General features: G+C 35.6%; 1 protein-coding gene across 7 annotated transcripts in view; it reads left to right on the top strand.

Annotated features, from left to right (window-relative positions):
* Positions 1-27,245, top strand: part of FRY (FRY microtubule binding protein) — a 2,210,679-nt gene that overhangs the window by 1,165,270 nt on the left and 1,018,164 nt on the right. For all 7 annotated transcript variants that reach the window (XM_044073229.1, XM_044073230.1, XM_044073228.1 and 4 more), the window contains exons 8-10: positions 5,777-5,945; positions 13,487-13,579; positions 15,175-15,273. In XM_044073229.1, coding sequence (XP_043929164.1) covers positions 5,777-5,945; positions 13,487-13,579; positions 15,175-15,273 — 361 coding nt within the window. The remainder of the gene's footprint in view (positions 1-5,776; positions 5,946-13,486; positions 13,580-15,174; positions 15,274-27,245) is intronic.

The following is a 27,245-nucleotide window of genomic DNA, read 5'->3' as shown; positions in this document are numbered from 1 at the left end:
GAAGTCGTCGTCCAGGCTCGTCATTCTGGCTGCTCTTACCAGTTGGCCTTTGACGACAGACCTCTTTTGATGAAAGGGGTGGCTACTTGTAAAGTGGAGGAACGTGTTGGAATAGGTCTTTTTTCTAAATATCCTTGCTGTGAAGCAGTTCATAACGTAATTCTTGTTTATGCATACATCCAAGTAGGCAATACTGTCAGTATTAAACGTGGAAGTGAATTGGAGAAAATCAGTGGTGTTATTGATGTATTGCAATACCAATTCACTCTCACCCTCATCTCCATTAAATAAAATGAAGATGTTGTCCAGGAACCTGGTATAAAAAATAAACCTGTTGAAGAAGTCATTGTTGTTAAAAATAAACTCAGATTCCCAGTACGCCATGACTAAATTGGCTATACTACCCCCACATGGTGACCCCATTGCAACAACTACTTTTTGTAAGAAAAAGTCATTTTGAAATATAAAATAATTATTTGTAAGTACTAAATCAATAAGTACAGACACTAAATTGATTTCCCTGTTAGTTGCATTATGTTTCTTTAGCATGAACGCCACCCATTCAAGTGCTTTTACATGTGGTATGCATGTGTACAAATCCCTCACATCTATAGTTAGAAAATTATAGTGGGAATTGAACTCTAAGGTTCCTATTTTATCAAGAAATGACCAAGAGTCTTTACAGATTTGGGACTCATTGGCTAAATATTTCTGTAATATAGCATCCACAATTTTAGCACATGAATAAGTTGGTGACCTTCTACTATCCACAAGTGGTCTCAAAGGTTGGTTCTCGATACATTTATGAACTTTAGGAATTCCGAAAATACAAGGGTATCTAGGAAACAAAGTTGTTAAATAATTATAGGTCTTCTGATCGATCCTACTCTCTATAAATAAATCCTCAATGCATTCCTTGATGTTCTTATACGCAATATTGACTTCTGAATGTGAACTACTGGCATATGCTTCAGTTTTAATTAGTTTGGCCATACATTGTTGGTAATCCAAGGTACTGAAAACAACCAACCCTCCGCCCTTGTCTGGCTTGCAAAAAACTTAAGTTTTGTGATCTAAAAAACTGTAAATAATCATGCTCTATTTTATTAGTATTAGAAGTGTTATTTCGCATAGATCTAATCATGTTGGTATGTCTAATATCCAATTCACAACACTTCTCAAAAAACTCTAGCACAGGGTGTAAAGGGGGATTGTAAGTACTAGAGATGTAAAACTTATCACGATTGGTCAAGTCCAAAACATTGCCCATTGACAAATTAAAATTAAATTTTCTAGTGTACGATTTAATATCAACAATAGTATCCACTATATTCAATGGTTTAGATAGTACAAATGTCAAACCCTTTGACAAAAAGTCTACCATGTCAATACTGAATCTAGTAGTACTAAAGTTGTATAGTTGTATACAGAGTATGTCAGAAGTACCTGAGACTAAGGATGGATCCCTCCCTCTCACTCAGGTATACAGAGTATGTCAGAAGCACCTGGGAAACAAGATGGATCCCTCACTCTCACTCAGGAAGCAGGGATCATGGTAGAAAACATCTCCTCTCAGCAGAAATCTTGTTACACCATTTTCAGTCATCTGACTCCTGATTTAGAAAATCATTGACATAAACTTGAATACTTGGTTACGTATAACCACTCTAAATTCAAGACACAACACATAAAACATAGAAACTCCCATTAACAAACTGTACATTAGTACCCTGGCTGATGGTCCACCTTAGAAAAAGTTATTTGGCCACTCCCGTCCCTGTCCTTCCCACTCTTCTCTTGGTGTCAGTCACCACCTTTTGCAGTTGCAGAAAGTGCTTCATCTCCCAGGCACAGACCAACTATGAAGAGAGCTCTTTACAACCAAGTCTCTAGTTCAAGCAACCCTCTAGCTCTTCCTGTGTAATGGAACTTTCAGGAAACGACTTCCAACTAAGTGCAGCCACCTTCCAGTTGAAATTCAGAACGAAGAGAAAGCTGGTTAGTAAACAATCTATGAGACAAACAGATGTCCTTAGTGCTACAAAGATAACTGCCAGTACTTAGGCCAAAATGGATTCCCTTTTAAAGAAATAAATGAAATCTCCCTAGCATGACCATTTAGTATTAGTTTAGAACCTGACTCACTGTGACATATAATGCTACTTTTTCCCATATTGTGTTATTTCTTATTGTTTACTGCATTAGAGCACATGCAGTTCATTCCCCGTTGCCCATGTCTACGTTTACACTCTCTACCTTTCTAGTACAAAGACTGTGAAAGAAGAAATCCACCACTTGTTTTATGACACGACACTTCAAAACAAACATATGAAGCTGATAACTTAAAGCTTTGATGACAGTAAAATATATTTCTGAATATCTGTTCAGTTCTACCTCATTACCAAATGTTGATCAAAGAACCGTGGAAATTAACGTTCTCTGTCACACATAGGTATTTGCTGTCAGTTGTTTATTTATTTATTTATTGCCGTTTGATTAACCAGGAAAGTCCAGCTGAGTAGAAGCTTATTTTCAGTAGAGGCCTGTGGAGAAAAGCTCCAAATTATAACAAAACATTTTAAGAGCAATAATTTTACAATCTTCAAAAATAAAAACATCTGCAGTTGAATAACAAATTAGTGATAATATAAAACATTGGGTAAGAATCGATAAAAGTTATATGACAATCATTTAATATTTATACAAATTTTAGACAGTTTGTAGGGAAATTAAAGGTAAGTTAGTCTAATACAAACAGGAATTGCAATATGAAGTAAGGGCTTATGGTATATTTAGAGAGAAAGTCAGTGAAGAGAATTCCATAGAAGTAAGAAGGTAAGTGAAAAAGGGAGACTAAGGAGGCATAAGGAATGAAAAAGTACTTGTTCACATTTAGGGGCATAGTTTATCAGATAACTCAACTGCCTGTAAAATGTCTGTTCTCTGAAACAGTGGACATTTGGTGGTGTGAATATCTACATCGGACCATAGCTCTCAACCTTCCATCTCCAAAATGAGGAACACTAGCCCTCATAATGTGGAACAAATGGGCAAAATGTGGAACAAGTACTAACAGCTTACTAACAACTTCAGCTAGGAAGGTCATAGGATGGTTAGAATATGCTGGTTTTACTTATAAAGAAGATCTTTTAATGAATTAATATGATTTATTTCTATTTACCATGGATTTCACTTAAAAAAAATTCCCAACACTGAATGTGTTACAGACCCTTTCAATGTGGAACTTATTGGAACTTCGAGGAATATGAACTTTTTAAGACCCCAAATGAGGTACATTCCTCGTAATGAGGTACACTTAAGAGGCATGCATCGGACTTACTGAGAAGTCACTGTTTTATTATTTTTTTCTGTAAAAAATAAACTTTATCTGTAATCTCTGAATTGTAGCATTATTAATATTGTATAAGATTTGTATACTGTCTTGTGGCTCAGGTTGTAGCCCATTTATGCAACTGTCAAACAAAATTAATTAAACAAACAAATAAATAAATGTCATGTCTCCGCCCCTTTCTTTACATTTCTAGTACTTACCTTATCACTGTACTCCCCATTTCTTTGGAGTACCACACATTATGTGTCAGTTCGGCTGCATTAATTAGAAGGTTAAATCAATATTTGTTATTTTTATTTCATGTGAATCATTATCAACACCAACATCTGCCCCTTTGCATTATGACGTGCCCTAATCTCTTTTTTTCTTCTGTTGTGATAATTGCCTCATTATTAATAAACTATTGCTTATATTTCATATACCTATCTCCACCTTTATCATTCATGCTTCCTCAGTTATGGTCCTTTTCCACACATAATCCATTATTTTGTGTCCTAGAAAAGCTTACAGATGTTTAATTTTTTACAATTTCAAAAGTAAGGAGTGTATGGTGTAAGTCTCATGTATGAGTCCTATTTCCCACAGGAACCATATTATTTGTTATCTGTCAATACAATGTTTATTTAGTACATTTATTGACCATGAATTTCCATCTGGGAGGATAGTATTTTCAGTGGAGTCTAAGAAGAAAAGCTCAGGATATGTACAGGAAACAGCAAAAACGTCCCATCAATCCAAATATATACAAACAATAAAGCCTGCAAAAGACAATTAGAAATTTAGGCACTGTGAGAATGAAAAGAGTTAAGCAGATATAAATACCAGATAAAGCAGACAAACGTCTAACTAATGTAAATATCAAATGGCATACAGATCAGAAGGTCAGCCTAAAATATGAATGTGTAAAATAGAAATATATGAACTGATCAAACATACATAAAACATATACTTAGACAGACATAGTTGATTAATAAGTGTATAGCATCTAGGCCAAAAGAGGTCATTATCACACTGTACTCCGCCCTTATCAGACTAATCATAGAATACAATGCTCGCTTTGGTATGTACCCAACCAGGCATATGCAGCAGCTAGACTGACTTCAGTGGTTCTTTACAAAAACAATACAAGGCATAACAAATCTGCTTAATGCAGAGCACCTTAAAGGCCTTTCCATCTACTCAGTCTCCTATAGATTGCTGAGGGATGATCTATGCTGGGCTTAAAAGGCATCTTCAAACCTCACACTTATGAATCTCCTACATATTCATAAGTCAAAGAGTACCAGAAATACAAAGTCTAGAGACACAAATTTTGTCTGTGACTTAAACAGACCATGCTGGAGAGACAGATATGTGTCCCAGAGACTGTCCCTCGTATGAAACAGGCATGTGAAGCTGAGTTCATCTATTTCCTAGTTTAAGTGCAATCTAGACCAAAGGATGAGGAATAGGAAATTTACGCCGGGCCTGGCACCCATGTCCCTTATGGACAGAGGTAGCTTATAAATGCCTGGCCCTCAATGTCTTGTTTGGATGCAGAACTTTATTAATCGTTCAGGAAAACTTGGCTTGGCTTAGAAAGGCCACTGGCGTCATTATCCTAGTAACAATCTATGAATCTATGTGCACAGGAACTGGGCCTGGAATTAAGTGGTTCTGCTGTCCTTGACAAAAAGACCTCTAGATCTGAAGCAATCGTACCACCTGAATTCTATAAATTTTAAAACTACATTTTTATGCACTCACGTGAAATGCATTTGTGATGTAAATGTGTGCATGGAAAATGAGTCGAAGATTCAGTAGTTTTGGGCAAAAAAACTCTAGATCTAAAAACATTGAATCCACTTGATTTCTATACATTTTAGAACTACATTTCTGTGCACCAAGCAGTTGTGATTTACATATGCACAGGAACTGAGCCTAAAATTCAGTAGTTCTGCTGTTTTTGGCAAAAGACCATCAAGGTTTGTAAGGCGCTCAAAGCACTTGCATTTTGTGAATTGTAGGCCTACACTGAATGTTTTAGTTTCTCCCTGTCACCATTCTTAAAGCTGTTATTCATAGCTGCTTGGTATGGTATACATACATATAGATATACATATACACATATATATATATATATATATATATATATATAAATATATATATACATACATACACACACACAGACACACACATATATATATATATATATATATATATATATATATATATATATATACACACACACACACACATATGTGTGTGTGTGTACATATACTAATATTTTGGTTGCCTTGCAGTTTCTGTTAACATTTTAACATCAACATGAAACAATTATAGACTATAAAAAGTATAACAAAAGCAGCTGATTATCTGAATTACATGACATTGTGCTAGTTATCCAAGTCCTTACAGTACCTTAATATTAATTTTCATTTCTAGGTTTCCAGCTGTGAAAAAGAAGTTTGTTGCCGAGTTAAAGGAGTTGAGACAAAAAGAGCACAGTCCTTATGTAATACAGAGCACCATAAGTCTGATAGTGGGAATGAAGTTCTTCCGCATTAAGATGTATCCTGTTGAGGATTTAGAAGCATCGTTTCAGTTTATGCAGGTAATGTACCAAATCTACAACTTACATTTTTGGCACTTTTTATTTTATTCATAATACCATCTTATTATATTTTCATCTAGCCCACTACATATCTGACAACTTCTATTGAGTACAATACATTTTCTGATCTTTCATTTGTCTATTTAGTAGATAGGTTGTATAGTTTGTGCAAATGCCTCATAGCTTTTGACAAGCCATGGTTATATAATATTGCGTGTTGTGTAGTTAAGGGAAAAATTAGTTGCGCAAAAGGTAAGTTTCATGCTGACTGTGTAAATCACTCAGAGACAGGATAACATGGAGGTATTACTAATAGTACTAGTCCAAATAGGGGCTGGTATTACCTCCTAGTGCAAGAAATCTGGACAAAGCTTAACATAATGGGGGACAAAGGTCCAAAAATAGGGACAAATTTTAAATATTGTTGTTATAAACTTAGAAAGTTGCTAAAATAACAGGATATGTGATACCATGCATTTTCTGAAGGATTTGAAGTCTAAAACTCAAATATTTGTAATTGAGACCACAAATATTTATCATAATTATTGTCCTATGTAGAGTCAAATAATAGTCTGCACGCCATCAACTACAAATTTCATTGCCTGTTTTTCCTTTTGCTATATGAGTGTCTTTCTCATTAATATGGAAATGCCTTCCTAGGCTTTCTGTGCATAACAGTAACATCTGTACTGAACCATTACTGCTTCAGATTTTAAAATTCTTATTTTATTCATTTGTTAACAGGGTAATCTGATCATCATTGACCCTTTTTAGCCATAACCACAGGCCTCAAGGGTAAGGGTAAATGCAATCTGTATATGTGGCTACTTTAGAGTAGCCAGTCAGTCAGCATGGACAACACACATGACAATATCAAAAGTATAATTTGTCTTATAGATTATGCTAATAAAGAAAATAAAGAAGCACTCATAATTGGCTTGGATATAGAGAAAGCCTTTGATTCCCTAAATTGGGACTGTTTAGTCAAAATTCTGATGTTATCTGAATTTCCTCCTTCCTTTGTTCATCTACTAAAGAATATGTTAAGCTAGGTCCTTTCACCTGTGAATCTATACATATAACAAAGGGTACTAAACAAGGATGTCCCATGTCACCGAATCTGTTTGCTTTGGCTATTGAAATATTGGCAGATTTAATATGTAACAATACAAAAATCAAAGGAGTAGATGTTTATGAACAATACAATTCTAAAGTAATGCTCTTTGCTAATGATATATTATTAACATTAAGCAATACAAGAGAGACATTAGAAGACTTAAATATTTTAATTGACACATTTTACAGGACTTCATTTCAATAAATCAAAATTTTTATTTTTAAATAAAAAAAAGAATTGCGGATGAAGTGAAATCACATTATAGGGAAACAAGAATCTATCTTAAAATATCTAGGAATTGACTTATGCAAGGATAATAATAATGAATTAGTCTCAAAAAACTACAATAATATCATCAATGCAATTAAAATCTCTGTGGAAAAGTGGAACAAAATAATATTAACATTTGAAGATAGACTACAGTTAATAAAAATGGTTTTACTACCCAAGATTCTATATATAGCTTTGGCAATACAACTGTTACTAGGAAGAAATATATTCAAATAAATAAACTCATGCCTAATAACATTTTTATGGTTTCCCAAAAGAAACAGAATAGCTTTAATACATCATATCAGACCATGGAAACAGGGAGGATTAAACTTTCCTGATATAGAAACATATATAAAAGCATCAATATCTAAAACTATCTCAGATTGGATAAGTCCAAATTATTCTGAATTACTAACTGTATTATCTATAAATGAATTTGATTTACAAAAAAAATTGCAGATAACAGATAAAAACAATTTACCATGGCACATATGTATTAATATGCAATATAACATAACCAAGCCCGCTAAAACTCATATCATTACATTGACTCATTTAGGAAAATTATTAATGCAAATATAGATTTAAAAATCTGGTTTGATCTTTTAACACTATTCATAGTTAGAAAGAGCTATCCACATAAAATATACAAAGAAATAATTAATTCCTGGGAACAGAAAGGATTGGTTTATTGGTTTCAATGTATGAAAGAACTAAAAGTTTTCGATATGCAAACAATAGAAACAATATACAAAATTCCACAACAAGATTGGCTAGCTATGCAAAGCATTCTGACATATTTGCAAGATTTATGCAGAATAATTAGTAATTCTTCATTTAAAGAAATACCTTAACTTATGAAATAGCTATATGAACTCATATATAATGATTATGACATGGGAAATAGTATTTCAAAATTTTACAAGATATTGATAAATTATAAAACAACACCCAAATCCTCATATTGGAATTATATAACAAAAGGACACACTTTACAGCTAACTGAAGAAATGAAATCAAATATTTTATTATCAATAAAACATACATCCTTTACACAATACTGGAAAGTTTTTTAATTGGAAATGCTTGCACAGAGCATTCTTTACTCCAGATAGAATTGCTAAAATTAATTCTTCCAGAAAGGGAATATCTTGGAGGTGTGAGCAAATACACAATTCAGATTGGAATCACATTTTTTTCGACTGTGTTAAAATTAAGACATTTTGGAATGGTATTAAAAACTTTTTACAAGCTTTATTTAATGAATCGTTTAACTTATCTAGAGCTCTAGTATTATTAAATGTATACAAAGGTCCTCATTTGAATGAGTCAAATATGTATCTAGTGTGAACAATACTTGCAATCTCAAGGAAGTGTAAAACAAGAAGATGGAATACAAACACAATACTGACTTTGGAAGACTTCTACAGCCTACTGAAGACCCCAGCATTCTTTAAAATTAAAATTAAAGAATTAAAGATTCATCCTAAGCCATTTATTAATAATCCACAGAAAAAAGTCTTATCATTGATTGACACTTTACAATAACTGAACAAATACACTCTGATAACTGGATTGTTACACCTATAAAGTAATTGTACATATTGAGCTCTGTTATAGTGTCAGGCTGATGTAAATAGTGTACATAGTTATTTAAGATATTATGTACAAATACTATGGAATTTATTCAGCTGTATTTGAAAAATAAAAAAAATTTTGAGAGAGAATGAGCACTGGATAAAAATCACACTGTCAGAATGCGCTAGTGGAGAGTATGAAAAGTATAGACCACATGCAAACCAGCGGATTACCCCCCTATTAATGGAAAAATTACTAGGGTGCATATACAATATGCTGTATAGCACAGAAAACGTGATCTGAAAGCTTCAGCTGTGAAAGATCAACACATGGTTGATTAGGCTGAACAAAACAAAAGCAGTTTACCAAAATCATCCCTGCATTCTTCTAAGTAGGCATATTTATAGGGGATAACCCCCCCCCACACACACAAACCACTATATGAGAGGATATCCCTTACACCTCCTGCACCTATAGACAATAATTCTATGGTGACATAATAGCGAGGAAAAGAGAATGTCCTAGTACACAATAATCTCCTATAAAATAACAATCCCATGTGCCAGTGCAACCGCATGTGTATAGATCTTATTAAAAACACTTACTGGAGACAGCTTTTATGACTTGAATGTAGAATATTTTTGTGTATATGGAAAGGAAGGAGTCATTCATTTTGCAAACAGTGACTTGCTACAAATAACATTGCAGTGTAAAGTGATTTGAAGTACCACAAATTTAAATTATCTGTTACTGTTGGCCAACAATAGGAGGGAACAAGCAAAAATAGATACCACATATGAATGATTAGTCATTTGCAAATTAACCAAATGTTAATAAGAAAAAAATGCAACATCTTAGTGATATTGAAAATTTAACAGGAAATGCCATCCTTCATTGTTACACACACACACACACACACACACACACACACACACTTACCATTGTTGTTGTAGCTGAAAAAGGTTTACTGACCAGATCACTTACCTGTTTAATATTATAAATAGTTACTTAAATAACATTATTACATAGAAACTATTCACTGTAGGCTTCAATGTGTTGTGGTGGTTTATGCAAAATGAATGCAGTGACAGTAGTTTTATTTTGGCAACATTTTAAGTTTTCAAATCTAGTATTTGGCAAAGACTATAACATTCACTGAAATTTTCAGAATTATAGAAATTAATTAGACATGCTCCTGAATAAAAACTATGAAATAGTGTTCATGAATTTCATCGATATTGTAATGCTACTAAGTTTTATAAGTTCATAGATAAGTACAAGGCTTGTGAGACATTTTAAGCCCAGACAGCCTCTCTTAGTGAAAATCAAATCATGACCCTCTTGTCTGTGAGGTAAACACCTTAATTATTATGTCGAGCTCCAACTCCATTTTATGATCATTTATACCTTGTTAGTACCTTCCCTCAGGCTCCACCTCTTTTCTCCAGACCAGCCATACCAGTCAATCCCAGAGTAAGTCTATGGATGTCCATCCAGTCGTCTAGCTTATGTTTAAAGGAAGATAATGAGTCACACTGCTTAACATGCAGGGGACGTTTATTCCAGAGGTTTGGGAGGTGCTGGCTTATAAACCTGTCCTCCACCATCTTCATCTATATGGTGAAGACTTCGGTCTCTAGTTAAATATTGCTCCAGATATTAGACTTCCAGAAATGCAGGTTTGGAACCTGGGTCTCTAATGGCATGGCAAGTGAGACAGAGATCTCCCCTAAAAGTCTATGAGACACTGACTAAAGAAATAGAGCTTCCAACCCCTCTTGATACCTTAGGGACTTCAGCATGTGATCTGTTTGGTTAGGAACTTTAGGGGGGGCTTTCCGATTGTTTGATATGTTTAGTGAGATACATCACAAAAAGAGGTGTTTTAGTTGATAATTTGGCTGATCAGTGCTGAATATAAGGCAGTGATTACCTCGTTAGACCTTGATGATGGCAAGTAATTGTGCAAACTAAAAGGACTTCCTGACAATGATTGTCACACAATGGTCAAAAGAGAGGGAGCTATCAACCAAAGATCCTGACTCCATTTTTGTTTTGTAGAGGTATGTTGTTTATACCATATGATGAGCAGAGGGGTTGTCTATCAAAATTGCTGATTCTACACCTTTTAGCATTTCATTTTAATACACCAAGAATTTATTAGGCAGAGTTCATTTTGGAGTGTTTGGGTGTCAGAAGATGACTTAACAACAGCACCCAATTTGCAGTCATCTGCAGACTTTGTTAACCAGAGATCTTGGTTGTATGCTTGGAGATCTAACAAATAAATACTGAAATGGAGAGGTCCCAGCATAAAGTTTTAAAAGATACCACTGTCATTTTCATACTTTCTGATAAGGTACCTGCAATTTGCTCAGTATGGGTTCTGTCTTTCAGCTGGTTTCCTATCCGGGTATATATTGAATCAGCAAACACTTAAAAAAGCGAACGCTAATTCAGTGACCCTATCTGAGCGGAAGCTGACAATCCCGAACACCCAGAACAGTGATTTTTTTCCCAGGGCAAAAAATCGCTGGCCCGGGTTCAGGAGTTTGCCATTTCCTCCACTGTGGTGCAATCTCGGAGTTGGCATATTTAAGTAGGGGGTGTGGGGGTTAAGCCCCCCACATTAAAAACTGTTTTAAGTTTTTTTTTTTTTGTATTTTTTGTGGAACAGCAATGAGTGTTCGGGATTGTCAGCATTTGGTTAACTAGGGTCAATGAATCAGCTTTTGCTTTTTTAAGCATTCGCTGATTCAATATAGACCCTTCCTACCCATCTTACCATATATGGGTTGATATTTAAAGCATTTAGCTCTCACATGATGTTGAAAGCTTTGGCCCACTCAAAACATGCTACATGCACTGCATGACCACCATCTGCAGACTTTGTCACCCTGTCAAAGATATTTGCCAAATTCAACAGACAGGATCTAATCTTCTGTTGGAAGTAAAGTTTAATAAGATTCTTGATATTATACTTTATGAAGTCAGTTATAATCAATTCCATGGATTTGCAGGTAAGACTTGTAAGGCTGATATGTCTTTAACTACCTGGGGTAGTTGTAAAGCCACCTTTATGCATGAGCATTGCCACACAAAACCAGTAGCTAAACCTAGGTTAAACAGTTTGAGGAGTGCATCTGCAAAGGCATGCTTAACCCTATTAAATAAGCAACTCATTATATTGTCAGGTCATGTGAAAGAAATATTTTTGGTCTTGCATGTTCAGTAAAAGATATTTCAAAGACAAGCATCTGGAGCATTTCTCCCCGGGCCTCCGCTGAAAATTGGCTACGTTCCAAGTTGGACTTTCCTGGTAAACAAATGCTAAATAAAAAAAAATAAAAAAAAAAATATTTAGAAATAATTGGTATTCAAATATTTCAAGCCTTTGGATAGAAGTCTCAGAGGTGAAACTGGTCCTACATTTCTTTGCAATAATATTAGCAATGTCTGTTGGTTAGAATAAGATATGCCATTCTGAATATGTTTAAAACAATGTAGGGTATTGTTTCTTAAATTTCTAACATAGCATAAGAAGATTTATATTTATGTTTGGCTTGGCCAGCCTAAGTTCATGGACTCCTTTAGTGGACCTGATAGTGTTCTATATTTTTTATAATGCAATATATTTGGGAACACATCATATATTATGGAGCCAGTGCTGTTGTTGTATAAGCTAGAGTGGACAGCAATTAGGATACTTTATTTATAAGACAGTAATAGTCCATCTAATAACCGGCTGCTGGCCCAGAGTTAAGGCTGTAAGCTATGCTTCTGAGCAAGTCAATTAACCAGACAGTGCTTGGGGGGTAACTGGGAATTTCAGCAAGGCTCCTCAGTGGTACTATGACCACAAGCCTATTAATTACCTATTAACATGGGTTGGGAGACAAAATGCAAGTATTTCCTGACCACACTAATGAAGGTACTTGATGGAAGATGTTGACAGGTGGTCACTCCAAGCTATTATATGAAGAAGTAAGATATGCCTGTTAGTTTCAATATGTGTTACAGGAGAAAAAAGCATATTGACAATTAACTGCATAGCTAGTATTAAAACATGATTTGATCCTATATTTGTGCAATAGAACATGTGCATTCACTAAATAAATAAGAAAGCATCAGACATTTCAGTACCATATAAAAACATTGCATTTTATCAATGATTTGTTTCTAGATTGTTTTTTTTAATAAAAGCATCAGCAGACATGTAATATATATACTATAGACAGATTCAAAATTGCCACTCGTCCTTAGTTTCCTTTCATTAATATTGTGAGTGGCACTGCAAGGACATCTATATTTGCTGATATATGCCTTTATAACAGCACTTTTAATGTATGGTACTGTAAGTAGCTGAAGTATATAATAGAGCAGTGTAATCAGATTGCTGCTGCAATTATTCAACATGCAGCAGGACAAAATAATTGTCTTGGAAAGATAGCAAAGTGTGATTGTCCAATAAATACTTTTTTCCAGTTTTAGCTGTAAGAGTTGTATTTTGTGCTTTGTTGTTTCTGATCTTTCCATGACACTGAAACAGCTGTCTTTTTTATTTACATCATAGGAATGTGCTCAGTATTTTCTGGAGGTTAAAGACAAAGACATCAAGCATGCACTAGCAGGGTTGTTTGTGGAAATTCTCGTTCCTGTGGCAGCGGTAAGTAATCTTTGTGCGTGGCGATAAAGGTGATGACGTACAATATTTCTGTGTTCTTGTGTTTACATGCCGCTTCTGATAAGATAAACATATAGATAAACATAAAGGTGTGATATGTAAAGAACCACAAATTTGAGCAAAACACATCTGAGTTCTGCTGTTGTACCCATTAGACATTTTCACAACACAAGTCTAATGCTGTAACAGGATTTAAAGATTCTGTGTATGTTAAGCTTCAGTGATTACAAAATGCTGATAAGGTGTGTTCAGCATTCGTCATAGGTTCTTTATTTCTTGTTATGTTACAGATCTATTTTTTATTTTGTTTTTATTGGCTTAAACAAATATTTGTAGGTACATAGGTCCGTACAGTCTTTTTTCTAAGACAATTTTAGTTCTAACCCCAGTGGTATCTGATGCCACATCCTCTTCAGTTAGACCCTCTTTTTCCAAGATAAAATTACCCCAACAGCTTATTGTTCTAATATGTGTGTTTTCTCTGAGGTCCTCTGATAGAGGTTGATTTTTATGATGTTTTGGCCAAAGCCTTATACTGGACTGACTGCTCACCCATGGCATGTCCAGGACGGTTACATGCAGTCTTACTTGTACAGGGAGCCCACATATGTTTTCATAAATGCTTCTCTGCTGTGTGAAGTGTCTCAATGCAGGGAACTGATTGCACTGTCCACTCCGGCCATCATCAAGGGTGTAAGAATGTACTGTTTGTGATTTACTACTTAGGCAGGATGACAACAGCAAAAGGTACTCATTGTTTCAGAACACCTGAAAAAATTACCTTTATGTTGTAAGTCGTTGCAGTTTTATGTTACATGTGTTATTGCAGCAAAGCCATTAATCAAGCCTTTTTGTCACTTTTATCAATTCTGTTGCTAAACTTATTTTATTTTCTTTAAGTGTCTGAGCTGATATTTTAAAAATACTGCAGTGTTCTGATGTGTGCATTTCTCTTTTCCTCACATGCCACTGGTACCTAACAGTTTGAAACAATTTTTGGGAGCAAAAATAATCTGTAGTATGGGTTAATAGCATAACTGTGTGTGTGTGTGTGTGTGTGTGTGTGTGTGTGTGTGTGTGTGTGTGTGTGTGTGTGCTTATGTTAACTATAAGTAAATGAAAATCTGGCGGTTAACAGGATATAGACTAGGCAAAGCTACTACCATAGCAGAACAATGCTCCTTAGGAGCTGGGTTCAAGTCTCAGCTGAAGTACTTAATTGTTTTTTCAGTTGTGTATGTACGTACATATATATATATATATATATATATATATATATATATATAGATAGACAGATATTGTGGCAGGCAACATTATGCCCTACTGATAGGATTTTGCCATCCTGAATAAAGATACAATGGCTGTATATATTCTTTTTACATTTTTAGAATTTTCAACTGTTCAGGTTAGTTTTTGTACCACACTCTTTGGTGAAGGCTGACAAGATGTGGTTATGGCCACTCCCAAAGCCAGGGTAAGAGTAAAGGCTTGAAATGAGAATAAGATAAATGACTTTCTCCTAAATGATAAAACATTTTAGATCACAATGTGATACACACTGTATTGTATTTCCACAGGCAGTTAAAAATGAAGTAAATGTTCCATGCCTTAGAAACTTTGTTGAAAGTTTATATGAAACAACATTAGAGCTTTCGATGCGTAAGAAGCATTCACTGGTAAGTAGTGCATTTTCAAATGTTTTCTCTACGTAGAATAAAAATGTAGATTGTCTTTATTTTACCAGATAAGAAATTAACAAAAATTATTTATTTACATCCATATCTAAGTATGACTATAGAGAAGTATATCAGTAAATAAGAGACTTCAATCATTATCAAAACCAGAATGGCACAAATTCTAACGATCTGTTGCAATTGAATGCAAGGAAATTGGACCTAAGAACACATGAAGTTTTCTACTGTGGCACTTTAATAAAAAAATTTTGACAAGAATATATGGCTACAAATGTTTTTCAGGTCATCCCTTGTAATGTCATTGACTGGAATAAGACACAGCTCATACAGAAGCTAGGTTCCTTTCTACTTATTCTGATAAGTTATAATAAGGTTAAAACATGTGTCCATCACTTACAGGAATCTGATTTTATGATTACATTGTATTATCAAAAGATCTGTGTATTGGGGGACGTGGCCAAGATGCCAGTCTAATAGCAGCAGAAATCCATAGCTCTGCTTAGATTTTAATATCCTGACAGAAAATATACTTTAATTTTTAGAAAAATCTATCTAAAAGTATACTGAAAGATAGATTAACATAGACTCTTTATTATTTTCCAAAAATTAATACATAGTCAAGAGAATTTTTTAATTATTCCTGTCAAGACGTTTTCTACTGGAGATCTCAAGATGAGCAACTTGAAGAACCCACACCAGGAGAATGCAGTGAAGAAAGAATTACATCTTATAATAGCAAACATCCAAGAACTGTCACTAAAAATGGACAAATTTGAACACAAAATGGATATTTTCAAACAACAATGCAGTAAACAACTGGAACTTCTAAATGGAATAGTAGAAAAACAATCTGAACAGACTCTTGCCTTAAGAGGAAACAGTAACTGACCTGGATACTAGAGTGACAGAAAATGAACATCACAATGAATTTCTTCTGAAACAAAACACCAGGCTGATTGAGAAACTTTAAGACCTTGAAAGTAGATCAAGGAGGAATAACTTAAGAATATATGGAATTCCTGAGAAAGAAGAGGGTCTTGATAGGATTCAGTTCATCAATATGTGGTTTTCATCAGCACTAAACATGCCTGAATCCCTCTATTTTGGAATTGAGAGGGCTTATTGGTCCCTGGCAAATCCATCTTCATCTCTGAGTTCATCTAACCCCAGGTCTATAATAGTAAGATTTCTTTCCTCACAAGACAAGGACTTAGTGCTAAAATCAGCTTGGATTAATTCCCCTATCAAGATGGGTGAAAAAGTTAATCATCTTGACAATGACTACACCTCCAAAGTCATATCCAGAAGAAAGGAGTGTATTCCTCTAATTAAGTCCTTGAAAAAAGCCAATATTAAAGCTCAAATTCTTTTTCCTGCAAAAATAAAAATCACCTTGTCAGAAGGAGTGAAGATATTTGATTCCCTACAAGAAGCAGTAGAATTTATCCAAAAGAAGAAAATAGTGTCGGACATAGAAGAAATGGAATGGTCATCCCAGAGTTTGAAGAGGCAGGCAACAAAAAATGGATGACCCGTGAAGGAAGGAACAAACAAAACTAAGAAACTAAAGGACAAATTAACAAATTCCTTCTAATTTTAAATGCTTTGTTTTATGAATCATAATATATTTGACTCTGGAAAATCTCTATACTATAAGGTAATGTGAATTATCTTTATTATTAACTTTCTCTTTTCTGTTCTATATTTATTTCTTCTAATTGTGTATAGTACTGAGTATTTAAATAACATTTCTCTCTCTCTCTCTCTCTTCTTTCTTCCTACTCTTTTTTGTTACTACGGTTCCTTTCCTCTCTTTTCCCCATTATAAATACTGTACATATGTTTCCCTTTTAAATAATTACTAATGATATATGTCTTCTAATTCTTCAGCAATAGTATAATTTGACTTAATACTAAAGTACATTTTTTCTAGTGGGTCAGTGGTGGGGTAAGAAGGTGTTTCTGATTAGTGTTTCTAACTAGATGTTTTAGACTCTGTTTAGATACATTTATATATATATATATATATATATATATATATATATATATATATATATACACACTAGGTTCTTTTTTTTTCTAAATAGCTGTGGAAAGGGTTAATTTTTTCATGATGCTGATGTTTTGTGAGGAAACTGGTGGTCTGTGGGACTGTTCTCATTGTGGAGATTCATGACATGCCACTGACAAGGTAGCTCGAGTGTTTTTGCTTTCTATAAACTCTAAAAGCTTCAAGACTTGAATTTCCCACCAAAAATGCTTTTTTCCTCACAACCTCTGCTATGCATGAGCCTATTTAGATACTTTTTAACAAGTTTATGAAGCTGCAGCTTGAGGAAACAACAGTGATGACATCATGTGACTTTTGAACTTGTTAAATGGTTGTATCTAAAATTCTTTATTCTTGAAATTCTGTTATCCATCACTTAGAGACTTTAAATGGTAAGTGATTAATTCTGATGGAAGTGTTTGACTCCTTTGAAAATACCTATATTCTTTTATAGATGCATACATTCTGCAAATTCACTGACACTATTAGTAACTAAATGACATCAAGTGAACTAGGAGCTGCGTTACAAAACTCATTGTGCATATTAACATCAGACTTATGTTATATAACTAAACCTTTAGTAACTAAACAGAGGGTTGTGAGCCTTTTTTGTTAATACATGAGTAATATGTTCATAATTGTAAAAATATAATAGTTATGTTGTAATAAGTGTTTTTATATATATATATATATATATATATATATATATATATATATATATATATATATATATATGTGTGTGTGTGTGTGTGTGTGTGTGTGTGTGTATATATATATATATATATATATATATATATATATATTTTTTTTTTTTTTTTTTTTTTTTCAACAGATCCTTACATGAAAAATATTAGATGACTGACAAAATGGTTACATCATCTGATGTTTCTTGAAAAGTCTTGGAAATACTGACAATCTTCTCAACCTTTAGCTTCTAATGTTTATACATACTATGATTTGATGTGTATTTCTGGCATATCTACTTATTAGAGGTGCTATTATAATATGTGACATATTCATATAGCTTCAGTTATATTGAACACTCTCATTCTGATGTATATTTCATGGATTCAGAATTCTTTAGTTGCTTTTATAATGCTTTTCATTTTTATACTATATTTTAAGTAGAGCTGGATAATTTGTGTCTTTTGGTGTTGGAGAGGTGGTGGATGGATGGTTTAGTTAAGTTTTTAACTAATAAAACAAACAATAGACAATAAAGCTCGCAGACAGTCAGATTCTCTTCCTTTAATATCACAACCAAAGCACAAAAACAAAGCTCTGCATTAACGTTCTGAATTACGTTTTTATTTGTAAAACTTCATCAGATGTGGGCTGAAAAAACATAAGTATTTATACCAATCCCAATTAAGACATAACCTATCACAAAGCATTGTAATGCATGTAATTGATGTTTACCTAAAACCTTTAATAATTTCATAAAATATACTTTCTATGACGAAAACCTTTGGAGAAAATTCCTCTACTTAAAAAAGCATTCAATTGCGACATTAAAGGAAGAGAATTTGACTGTCTATGAGCTTTATTGTATGCCTTCCCAGGTCTATTGTTTGTTTTGCAAGTAATCTTTGTGGACCTAGTGCAATTGTCTTTGGAAGTTTTTAACTAAACCAGAAACTTTATATTTCATTTATGTGTTTGTAAATAGTTTTAGTTTTTGAAATTAGCACTTAATACATGTTATGCATCCATGATGTAAGTTTTCAGTAGATTTCAAGTCAACACGGAAGAAAGGTCTTTCAGTAAGTAACAACATACACATTATAATCAATGGCTTATAAATGTTTATCATTAAATATTAATGGTTTGAACAATAATGTCAAAAGAGTTGGTTTGCTTAAATATATCAAAAGGCATAAAGCCCAGATCATCTTTTTACAGGAAACCCATCTATTAAAAAAAGACCTACAAAAATACTCATTCAATGGCTATACCATTCTGGCTGATTCATGTTTTAAGACAAAGAGAAGGGGCACTCTTATTCTATGGAAAAATACTTATACTATGCCAAGAATTATAGATACAATTTCAGATAAAGATGGGATACTAAGCATAGTTATTTTGGAAATCAGTAGGAAGTATTATACTTTGATTAATACCTACTGGATACCAGGACTAAGTACTAAATATGTTGACAAATATCTGGACCTGATTACTTTAAATGCAAAAGGGGAAATTATAGCAACAGGTAATTTAAACTGCCTATTATCAGGCAATGATACTTCCAAAAATGGTAACATAAAACTAACATCTCAAGCTAAGAAGTTAAATGACTTTACAAACCAGATGAACCTTAAAGATATACATGGTCTAAGAGAACATTATTCCTTATTTTGTACTCACTATTCTTATCTGTTTGGTACACAAACAAGCATTGATAAGGTCTTTGTACTCACTATTCATATCTGTTTGGTACACAAACAAGCATTGATAAGGTCTTTGTATCAAATTATATATACTCTAAAATAAGTGACGTATCTATAATGACTTGTCCACTTTCAGACTATAATGCTATAAACTTTACATTAACTATGCATATAGATGATTTAAGATTTCTACAGAGAATTACTGCTTACATAATTAAGTTAAACGACTTTAGGGAATGGATAATGAAAGAAATAGACATGTTTATGGAAACAAATGATAATGGTGAAGTGACATACTATACTATGGGACACCTTTAAAGTTTATATATATATATATATATATATATATATATATATATATATATATATATATAGTAGAATAAAATCTTGGTACCTTATAAAAGGAGAGAGTGGGGCAAAGAACTTTTAGACTTAAAAGAAAACATAAACAAGATAAAAATGGATGTAAAACCAAACAACAAAGTAGCAAATTAGTAAGTTAAATCAAAAATACTTAGAAGTTCTGAAACATAAGGTACCCATGAACCTGGAAAAATTGAAATTACAATCTACATAAAATAGCGGTAAGATCCAAAAAAAAAATAAACAATCAAAGTCTTAATAATGAGATTAAATATAAATGTGATGGTTCAGTTAAGAGTACATCTAACTTAAGGGGCATATTAGAAGTGTTCAAAAACTATTATAAAGATATAAATAATAACATACCACTTTTGGAGACAGATAATGTAATACATACATTTATTCAAGAAAATATAACTACTAAGGTGTCAATGCAACAAAATAACATATTAAATGATATCCCCTGTATAAAACCCGCTTTGGCAAGGTTTTTGCGCTTGTTACTACTCAGCCAAGCTCCTCGTGGTCCTGCAGAGTGGTGCTAGCAGCAGAGAGGCTAAACGAACGACTGCTAACCTGATAAGTGTTTTTTCCTGCTACTACCTGGGCGACTGTCCGATGTAGCTAAACTGCAAATATTTCTGCTTCTTGAACTGTTTTAAACTGCTTAAAGTTGTTTTTGCACCTGCACTTTTTAAGTTTGTCCTGTTTGTTGCATTTACCTGTTGAGGCTACACACTCAAGTGTGCTAGCCTGTGTTACATATTTACTGCATTTTCCTGCTATTTGTTGAAAAAAAGAAAAACAAAAAAAAAAAATTATCCTTGTTTCTCGTCTTTCCTGACCTAGAGTAGTCCAAATACAGGCTTTGCTGTATTCTGGACTTTTGGAAAGTTCCTGTGTTGTCCATTTCCTTTCTTGGATAGAGGGAGGTTTCTTTGTTCACCAGTGGCAGTAGGGAACTTAGAGCAGCCTATCTATCCCTGGAGGAGTGTTCCCAGCACAAGAATCTGGTAGTCTATGCCATTTTGGGCCAATTTCTAGCTCTTTCAAATCCCCCTGTATAAAACCCGCTTTGGCGAGGTTTTTGCACTTGTTACTACTCAGCCAAGCTCCTCGTGGTCCTGCAGAGTGGTGCTAGCAGCAGAGAGGCTAAAAGAGCGACTGCTAACCTGATAAAAGTGTTTTTTCCTGCTACTACCTGGGCGACTGTCCGATCTAGCTAAACTGCAAATATTTCTGCTTCTTGAACTGTTTTAAACTGTCTAAAGTTGTTTTTGCACCTGCACTTTTAAAGTTTGTCCTGTTTGTTGCATTTACTTGTTGAGGCTACGCACTCAAGTGCGCTAGCTTGTGTTACATATTTATTGCAATTTCCTGCTGTTTGTTGCAAAAAAAAAAAAAAAAAGTTATCCTGGTTTCCCATCTTTCCTGACCTAGAGTAGTCCAAATACAGGCTTTGCTGTATTCTGGACTTTTGGAAAGTTCCTGTGTTGCCATTTCCTTTCTTGGATAGAGGGAGGCTTCTTTGTTCACCAGTGGCAGTGGGGAGCTAGGAGCAGGCTATCTGTCCCTGGAGGAGTGTTCCCAGCACAGGAATCTGGTAGTCTGTTGGCTGTTTTGGGCCAATTTCTAGCTCTTTCAAGTCCGCCTGTATAAAACCCGCTGTAGCGTGGCTTTGCGTGATTTTGTGCATACCGCTTCATCGAGCAGCGCCGCTTATTTGGGTTTGAGCCTTGGAACTGATCTAGTTCTCATAATAAACACCCTATTCCTATGCTAAAGCCTAGCACTTGCTCACTAAAGCAATTATACAAGTCAGCACTAAAAAAATTAAAAGCACTACACCCTCACAAACTCCCCTTGAGTAACTTGTTCCCATTTGGCCCTTTTTTCAATTATAAAGGAATTCCCAATACTATTCTAGCATGTCCAAAGGTCAGTTGTCAATCTCCTCTCCGGTCCAGCTGGTGAACCTGGGAATCCTGAGGCAATGTTACAACTGCCTAATGTACACAGACAACCCTCTCCTCCTCCCAACAAATTCAAACACATGTGAGAGATGCAACCATATAGCCAAACTGGAGGCCAAGCTCTCTCAACTCAGTACTGGCGTAACCAGTCAGGAGGAGAAGGAAACCACACTCACTACAATTCCAGTCTCACATAGACCTACCACGACAGCAAACCAAACACATAAACACACAAAAACATACTTGGAGGCTCTAAATAAAAATCTGCCTAAGCAGCAAAGACCTCCAAAGCAGACACCCAAGCAACCGCTACCCCAAAACAAAACACATGCAACACATAGCTCACAAAGCCAGTGTGCCGAACAGTCACAGCCCTTAAGGCTAAACAACACACCTGATACACTTGTAATAGGTGACTCTATCATCAGGCACACTGACGTCCGACTCACCAGGCTGAACAAGGAGAAGGTCACGGTGAGCTGCCTATCAGTGCTAGGATCCGCCACATAACACAAGCACTCAGGTCACTCCAAGGCAAGTACAAATATGACTCAGTCATTGTCCATGCTGGTGTGAATGACCTGAGACGTACCTCCCTGGACTATATGAAAAGAGACATAGAGGAGCTCTCTGGGCATGTAGCCCAGGCCGGTATGACCCTGACCTTGAGTAGCATCTTACCCTCACCAAGAATGATGCCACAGTATGAAGACAAGATTATCAATTTCAACAATTGGCTTAAGTATTGGTGTCATTCAAAGGGGATCAATGCCTGTCAGCCTGGGATGACATGCTCGACAAGCCACGATGCTTAGCTAGGGACGGCTTGCACCTGTCACCCTGGGCTTTGGATATTGGCAAAGGCTCTTGCTAGCCCCATAGTGCCTTTTTAGGCAAGGCTCAAAAGACAAACCCACCTCCATAGGTATCACAAGGGATAAGAAACTAAGAGTAATGCTACTCAGCATGAAGTCTAAACCTCAAGATGCACTCGAAACTCTCCTTAGCATGGAGAACATCGATATCTGTGCAGTAACAGAAACCTGGTTCAAGGCTCTTGAGAGCACCCCAGCACTACCAGGTTATACCTCATACCATGCTTTTCGCCCCAAAACTTGGACGAACCACAAAAGGAGGAGTATCAATATTCGTCAAAGATACCCACACCTCCAGGTTGGTGGCACAACACGAAGCATCAGAGACTATCCATGTGCAACTAACAGTGGGTAAAACTGCCTTCCAGTTTATAGCCTGCTACAGACCACCCTCTCAAACCCAGGAACCCCACTCAGCCTTCCTGAGAACACTGGAAAATATGAAGGTCTCCAAACACCATTATATTGGGTGACTTCAACTACCCAACCATAGACTGGGAGCATTACTCTAGCTCCAACACCCTAGCCCAAAGGTTCCTAGAATTTATAAACTCAAATGCTATGGAACAACTTGTTACCACTCCCACAAGAGGGGAAAACATACTGGACCTGATCATCACCAACATGGGGAATCTATGCTCCAGACCAGAAGTGTATCCCTCACTGGCAAGATCAGACCATAAACTAATCTCACTGGATATTCACATCACGACCCCACCCCATGCCCAGAAAACCACAGTGAAAAACTTCTCTAAAGCAAATTTCACACTCCTCAAAACCAAGGTGGAATCCTTCAAAGCCCCTGGGCCTCTGGATAATACAGCCCAGACCACAAAATCCTTTATAAACGCATTCTATGAACACCTTCAGGAATGCATGGATCATGCAATCCCAAATAAAACCAAGACCCAATCCTCCAAAGGCAGACGTCCTGTCTGGTGGACCCCAGCCATAAACAAACTATACAATAGAAGGAGGAAGCTACTACATGACAGAGCAAAATCCCAAAAAGGGAAGGCATCTCTGATCAGTATTAGCAAAAACTACGGCACTCATAAAATCGTCTAAGGCCAGCTTGAGAGAAAAATTGCACAGGACACTAAGGATAATCACAAGGCTTTCTTTAGTTATGTTAGGAACCTGGGTGGAATTCCCAGATATGCTCAGAATTAGTCCAAAATGACAAAAATACACGAACCCACAGACATTGCCAACATCCTAGCTGACAGGTTCAGCGCAAACCCCCTCCCCACCAAAGGGCTAATATCTATCCCAGCAGAGTGCTGCTCCCCTGACATCTCAGACACTCAGGTAAGAGCTGCCCTCTCCAAAGCAAGAAACACAGCATCAATGGGACCAGGCGGTGTCCCGGGCTGCGTCCTACATGAACTCCAAGAAGAGCTAAACCCAAACCTAAAACTACTGTTCAATCTCAGCCTTACTACAGGATATGTACCCAAAGAGTGGCGTACAGCAACAGTGGTCCCTCTCCACAAAGGTGGTGCCTCAACGGATCCTGGAAACTATCGCCCCATAAGTCTCACTAGCTTAGTCTGCAAAGCTATGGAAAGGATCATCATGGACCTTATAAATAAAGATATTGGGGACCTACAGACACTGGATCCTACCCAGTTCGGCTTTGTTAAGGGCAGATCCTGCCTCTTAAACCTGGTCAATTTCTTTGAAACAGTCACCAAGGCCGTTGACAAGGGAAGGTGGTCCACACAGCCTACCTGGACCTCGCAAAGCCTTCCGATACAATACCCCACTCGGGCATTATAGATAAGCTCACCAGCTTAAATATAAACCCCTATGTCACTAGATGGGTTGCAAACTGGCTCAAGGACAGAACCCACATGGTTAGAATAGCTGGAGCCATGTCAGACTCCAAACCAGTTACAAGTGGCATCCCACAAGGCTCAGTCTTGGGACCTCTCTTGTTCGGTATATATTTCTCGGAGGTACAGGCCAACATGGAAGGACTGTGGCTGACCAAGTTCAGATGACTGCAAACTGGGCACCATAATAGACTCTCCAGCTGACACAAGCATCCTCCAAAAGGGCCTCATGGAAACAGACAACTGGTGCGAGCCATGGCCTCAAGCTAAACACCAAAATGTGTATAGGCATCCCCTTTGGCAAAAACAAAGTGCCCACAAATTACCACATAGGTGGTAATCCATTAAGTACAGAAGAAGTAATTAGGGACCTGGGGACCCAAGTTGATAGCAATCTCTCATTTGACAACCACGTGGCCAAAGTGGTTAGAAAAACATTTTATATAGCCCACCTAATCATGAAGGGATTCACATCTAGATCAGGGAGGTCATCGTGCCTCTTTACTCATCCCTCATCAGGCCCATAATTGAGTACAATGCCCCTTTTGGGATGTACCTTACCAGACACCTGCAGCAACTGGAAAGACCCCAAAAGTACCTCACCAAGAGGATCAAGGGCTCAAACAGATGCCGTATGCTGTCGGTTAAAGAAACTCCAGCTCTACTCAGTGGCATACCGCCTGCTCAGAGGTGATCTGTGCCTGACTTATAAAGCCATGTCCAACCCGGAATTAATGGACATGCTGCACCTCAGAAAATCCAAATCCCATCGAGCTACGCTCGAGGGACTTAAACCTCAGCACTGAAATAAATAGGACATGCTGGAGGGACAGATTCATAACCCAGAGGCTCCCTTCACTCTGGAATAAAATCCCAGTCCAGGTTAGGCAGAGTCCCTCATTGACTCTCTTCAAGAGGAATCTTGATGAGTGGATGGGAGATCGTAGGTTTACCCCGGGTATCACTTCTGTGTCACTGTTAGACAGAAGCGCAGTATACTAACCTCGAAAAAGGGCATAGCAAAATTAATTTAAAATGGGTGGCGAAAGCCATACACACTCTGGCTAGGCTTATAAGTGCCCTAGGGCAGATAGCCTAGTATGAACCTATGAACCTATAAATAACCAAATATCACTAACAGAAGTGAAAGAGCAAATAAAAAATGTAAAAGACAATAAAGCTCCAGGACTGGATGGAATAATTCCTGAACTAGATAAGATTTTTCCTGAATATATAATAAAGAAAATGATGAGTGCCTTTACTATGGTTAGGCAAAAATGTATAATCCCCCCCCCCCCATCATGGAAATATTCAGTTATCTCCCCATATTAAAACAAGATAAGGACCCCAAATTTTGTGATTCATATAGGCTAATTTCATTACTAAACACTAATTATAAAATGCTCATGACAATATTAGCTAATAGGATAAAGAAAATATTATCTTATCTAATACATAATGATCAGACAGGGTTCATTATTAAAAAAAAACAAGATAACATTTATTAATTTACTATCGCATAGACATATATGCAAATAAAAAAAAAAAAAAATTATCCTAGACATAGAAAAAACTTTTTTCATCTATTAGTTAATCTTGTCTACAAAGAATCTGATTGGTTTTGAATTTCCTGAGATTTTGTCTACTTATTAATGAAAATTTATAGTGGAGCACAAGCATATCTGAAAATCGGATCATGTATATCTTCACCACTAGAAATCTTCAAGGGAACTAGACAAGGTTGTCCTTTGTCACCATTATTGTTTGCACTTTCAATGGAACCTTTTGCTACATATATCAGAAACAAGCAAAATATAAAATGCTTTCAAGTTAATAAGGACTATTGTCCTAAGATACAGTTATTTGCTGATGACATGTTGTTAACGTTGGGTGATATTGGTTCTTTGCATGATGTTATAAATACTTTAAGCAAGTCTGAAAGAATTTCAGGGCTTAGATTTAATCATAATAAATCCAAGACATTACCAATTAATAAAAATATCAGCAAAAACCTGAGGGAGAATAGCCTGTTTAATTGGGAGAATGACGTATTACAATATTTGGGCGTCAGTATAAAGAGTACATGGAAAGAATCTATTAAACTAAACTACGATAATTTAATTATCACCATTAGTGAGCTAATTAAAAGATGGAATAAAATGTTCTTCACAATAGGATAGGCTCTCTTTAATTAAAATGATAATTTTACCTAAAATTTTGTTTTATATATAGTCATTGATACTACCCACTCTCAAAAACTTATTTAAAAAATTAGATTCCATGCTACTTAAATTTTTATGGTTCCCCTTAAAACCTAGGATTGCATATACATGGCACATTACAGTTTGGAACAGTAATGGGCTAGCATTCCCTAGCTTAGATCTTTATTCCAAATCAGTTATAACTAATATAATATTACATTGGATCACACCTACCTATATATCTGGCTGGGAAATAATATATGAGAT

The sequence above is a fragment of the Protopterus annectens genome, chromosome 5.part1, assembly GCF_019279795.1.
Source record: "Protopterus annectens isolate FY-2018-M chromosome 5.part1, PAN1.0, whole genome shotgun sequence".
NCBI classification, from domain to species: domain Eukaryota; kingdom Metazoa; phylum Chordata; order Ceratodontiformes; family Protopteridae; genus Protopterus; species Protopterus annectens.
The sequence above is the reverse complement of the archived record's forward strand: the minus strand, read 5'-3'. Positions and strand labels throughout refer to the sequence as shown.